We start from the raw sequence: 2888 nt of genomic DNA, 5'->3' as shown, positions 1-2888 counted from the left end.
GGAAATACATGTTTGTCTGTTTTGATGATGAAGGACTTCTTCAGCTCTGTAAACAGCTACACTTGAGAGGACAGAGGTGATTTCATGGATCAATAACAATGTGTTTATCAGCTTTCATCATCGCAGTGCAGACATGACGTCAGATCTATCAGAGTGAAGGCCGTCTCTCTGATGACGTCACAGAGCAGAGTCCTTCTGTCCAATAAAGGATCTCAGATCAGCTGCTGCCATCTTGTGGCCACAGTTGGTTACTGTCTCTGAAAGTTGTCTCATGTTTCCTGTTGTCCTGTTAACAAAGGCTGGAGCTCATCATGCTGAGAGGGCAGCAGCATTTTGTGGCTCTTCACACATGTTCATTATATTCTGATGATCCTGGATGGAGACAAACTACAGATAAGTGTGTTCAGCCCAACTAGTTTATCTCATTACAGCAGTTTGATGTTTCCCTTTGAATCCCCCTGAAGATCCTGACAGTGAAGCACGTACATAATACTCCAGCCTTTCAACTCTGAGCTTATTTAGTTCTATTAATACACTGAAATCTCATTTGTGTCATGAAGAAAGTCTTTAATCAAACAGAATTCAAAGATCAGAAACATTTCATATATGGAGTTAAACATGAATCATTGTTTCAACAACATATTTATTGTTGTCATAAACAGACAAGAAGACAACAACAAACTGCTCCTCCCATTCAACACATGTCAGTCCATATCCCAGCAAACTAAATCATCTCCATTTACACATCAAATAGAAACATGAATCACTTGTAATGATTAGAAACTTTATAGAATTTCAAATCTAGTTTGGGGAGTCATTCAGTGAGAAACAGTGAAATGATTTTCCATGTGAAAAGGTGGACAGCAGAAACAGAAAGAAAGAGTGAAACTAAAAGAGAAACAAAGAGCTTTGGAACAACGAGGCAGCAGGAGGACAGCTGCAGTTTAACAGCTTCAACTCACTGACAGGAAACAACATTAGAAACATCATCATCCTCAACTCATCTGCTGCACTGACACTGACACCTTCAACGGACACACCTTCAGTTTATCAACAGTCCATATGTATGGAAACAACCTGTGAGTGAAAGTGTGTGTGAAGGTGTGTATGTGTGTGTTAGTATCAGGATCAGAGAACGACAGCTTTCCTCTGTTCCAGTCCAGATTCACTCTGATCCTCTGGAGCTTCTTCTGGACTGAGAGAGCAGTGAGAGGAGCTGATGGTGACAGTGTGTAGTATTCACCTTTATGTAACAATATTCTCCATAATCCAGACTGTATGCGTCCCTTCCTCTTCACAGACTCTGCTAACACACCCAGTGTCCACCCTGCACTGTCTCCAACCTCAACATCCCAGCTGTGAGTCCCTGAGTTAAAGCCCTCAGAGCCCAGGACAGAGCCGTAATAATCAAACCTCTCTGGATTATCAGGAAGCTGCTGCTTCTCTCCTCCTAGTCTCACACTGGTCAGATCTTCAGATAGGATGAGGTTTGGATGAATAGTATTTGGGTCCAGAATGAGAGGAGTGTAGGAGACCATGTCCTTCATGTTGTTCCAGATGTTGAAGGTCAGGTTGCCCAGGTGTTTGGCCTGGTCTATCAGAGCTCCTGAGGGCAGCTGTGGATCATCCAGCAGGGGGCAGCGCTGGACTCTTTCCACTGCAGCCTTGTAGTTGTGCAGGAATGAGACGTCTTCAGCTCTCAGCTCCTCCTCTGTGGCTCTGACTGTGTCTGAAAGAGCTGCTATCTCTCTGCTCAGAGCCTCCATCTTCTCCTTCATCATCCCACTCTTCTGCTCCTCTTCCTCCCTCAGTGCAGCCAGCCTGGCCTCCTCTTCCTCTGCTAGAAACTGGTGAAGCTTCTTAAACTGCTCCTTAATCTGCCTCTCTGTGTGTCGGGCCTGGACCTTAATGTGTTCTGCTGTTTGATCAAACTTCACTTGAACTCGTTTGCAAACCTTTAACTTCTTCTTTAAGGGCTCCAGAGTTTCCTGAAGTTCCTTCTTGTGTTGTTGTGCAGCTTCATCGATGGGTCTGAATCTGTGATTGGTGTGTTTTTCTGAGTCTCTGCAGACGACACACACTGGCTGCTGATGGTCCAGACAGAAGAGTTTGAGTTTCTCAGAGTGCAGACTGCAGAGAGCCTCTGAAGCTCTCTGATCTCTCTCCTGTAAGAACGACTCACACAGGTTCTTTAAAGCCAGACATAAAGGTGGATCATCCCTTGAAGATCTTCTCTTACAAACTGGACACTCGTGTGTTGGTCTCTCTCTCCACCATCTCTTCAGACAGTCTTTACAGAAGCTGTGGCTACATGACAGAATAACAGGATCTCTGAAGACCTCCTGACAGACCGGACAGCAGAGATCCTCCTCTGATCTGGAAGCCATTGAGTCTGTGAGTGAAGCTGAAAACAGCAGACAGGAAGTACAGTCAGTCCTGGCTCCCCTCCCTCCTCTACCACCTTCACTGAAACTTGCTTTGAATCGTGTTTTTGCTCAAACTCACATTCAGTGTGTGGAGCGTCAGCAGCTTGAAGCAGCAGTGTTGGAGTTTTCCACTTTTCTCTCCTGTAGCTGGACTCACTCAGAGGAAGCTGCTAGTTTGGTCTGAGCTCAGTCTGATCGTCTGTGCGTCTCTCTTTACTGAGGACGAAGAACTTCCTGTTTCCTGGTTTGTCACATTTGAGTGACGTGAGGGGAGGAGAAAATGTTGCTGTTTGACTTTTAACTAAGGTGTGTTTCAATCCTGCCTGCAGCTCAAAAGCTGTAAAACAGGTTTTGTGTCTTTTCACCTCCACAGGTCACAACATGAAACCTGTTGTGAAGTTTATAAAATAAAGTGTCACTCGGTGGTGCAGCTGTTTGTCAGCTTCTATTTTAGACTTTGTT

The 2888-nt window shown here is 44.8% G+C and overlaps 1 protein-coding gene across 1 annotated transcript; it reads right to left on the bottom strand.

Moving 5' to 3' along the window:
• Nucleotides 1–546: 546 nt before the first annotated feature.
• LOC113019684 (nuclear factor 7, ovary-like) lies at nucleotides 547–2657 on the bottom strand. The gene is made up of 2 exons (XM_080299150.1): nucleotides 2506–2657; nucleotides 547–2404 (listed from the first exon to the last, which is right to left on the bottom strand). The coding sequence occupies exon 2, from the start codon at nucleotides 2385–2387 to the stop codon at nucleotides 996–998; it is 1392 nt and encodes a 463-aa protein (XP_080155276.1). The 5' UTR covers nucleotides 2388–2404; nucleotides 2506–2657; the 3' UTR covers nucleotides 547–995.
• Nucleotides 2658–2888: the final 231 nt, after the last annotated feature.

Source organism: Astatotilapia calliptera, chromosome 3, assembly GCF_964374335.1.
Source record: "Astatotilapia calliptera chromosome 3, fAstCal68.1, whole genome shotgun sequence".
Lineage (NCBI taxonomy): Eukaryota > Metazoa > Chordata > Actinopteri > Cichliformes > Cichlidae > Astatotilapia > Astatotilapia calliptera.
The sequence above is the reverse complement of the archived record's forward strand: the minus strand, read 5'-3'. Positions and strand labels throughout refer to the sequence as shown.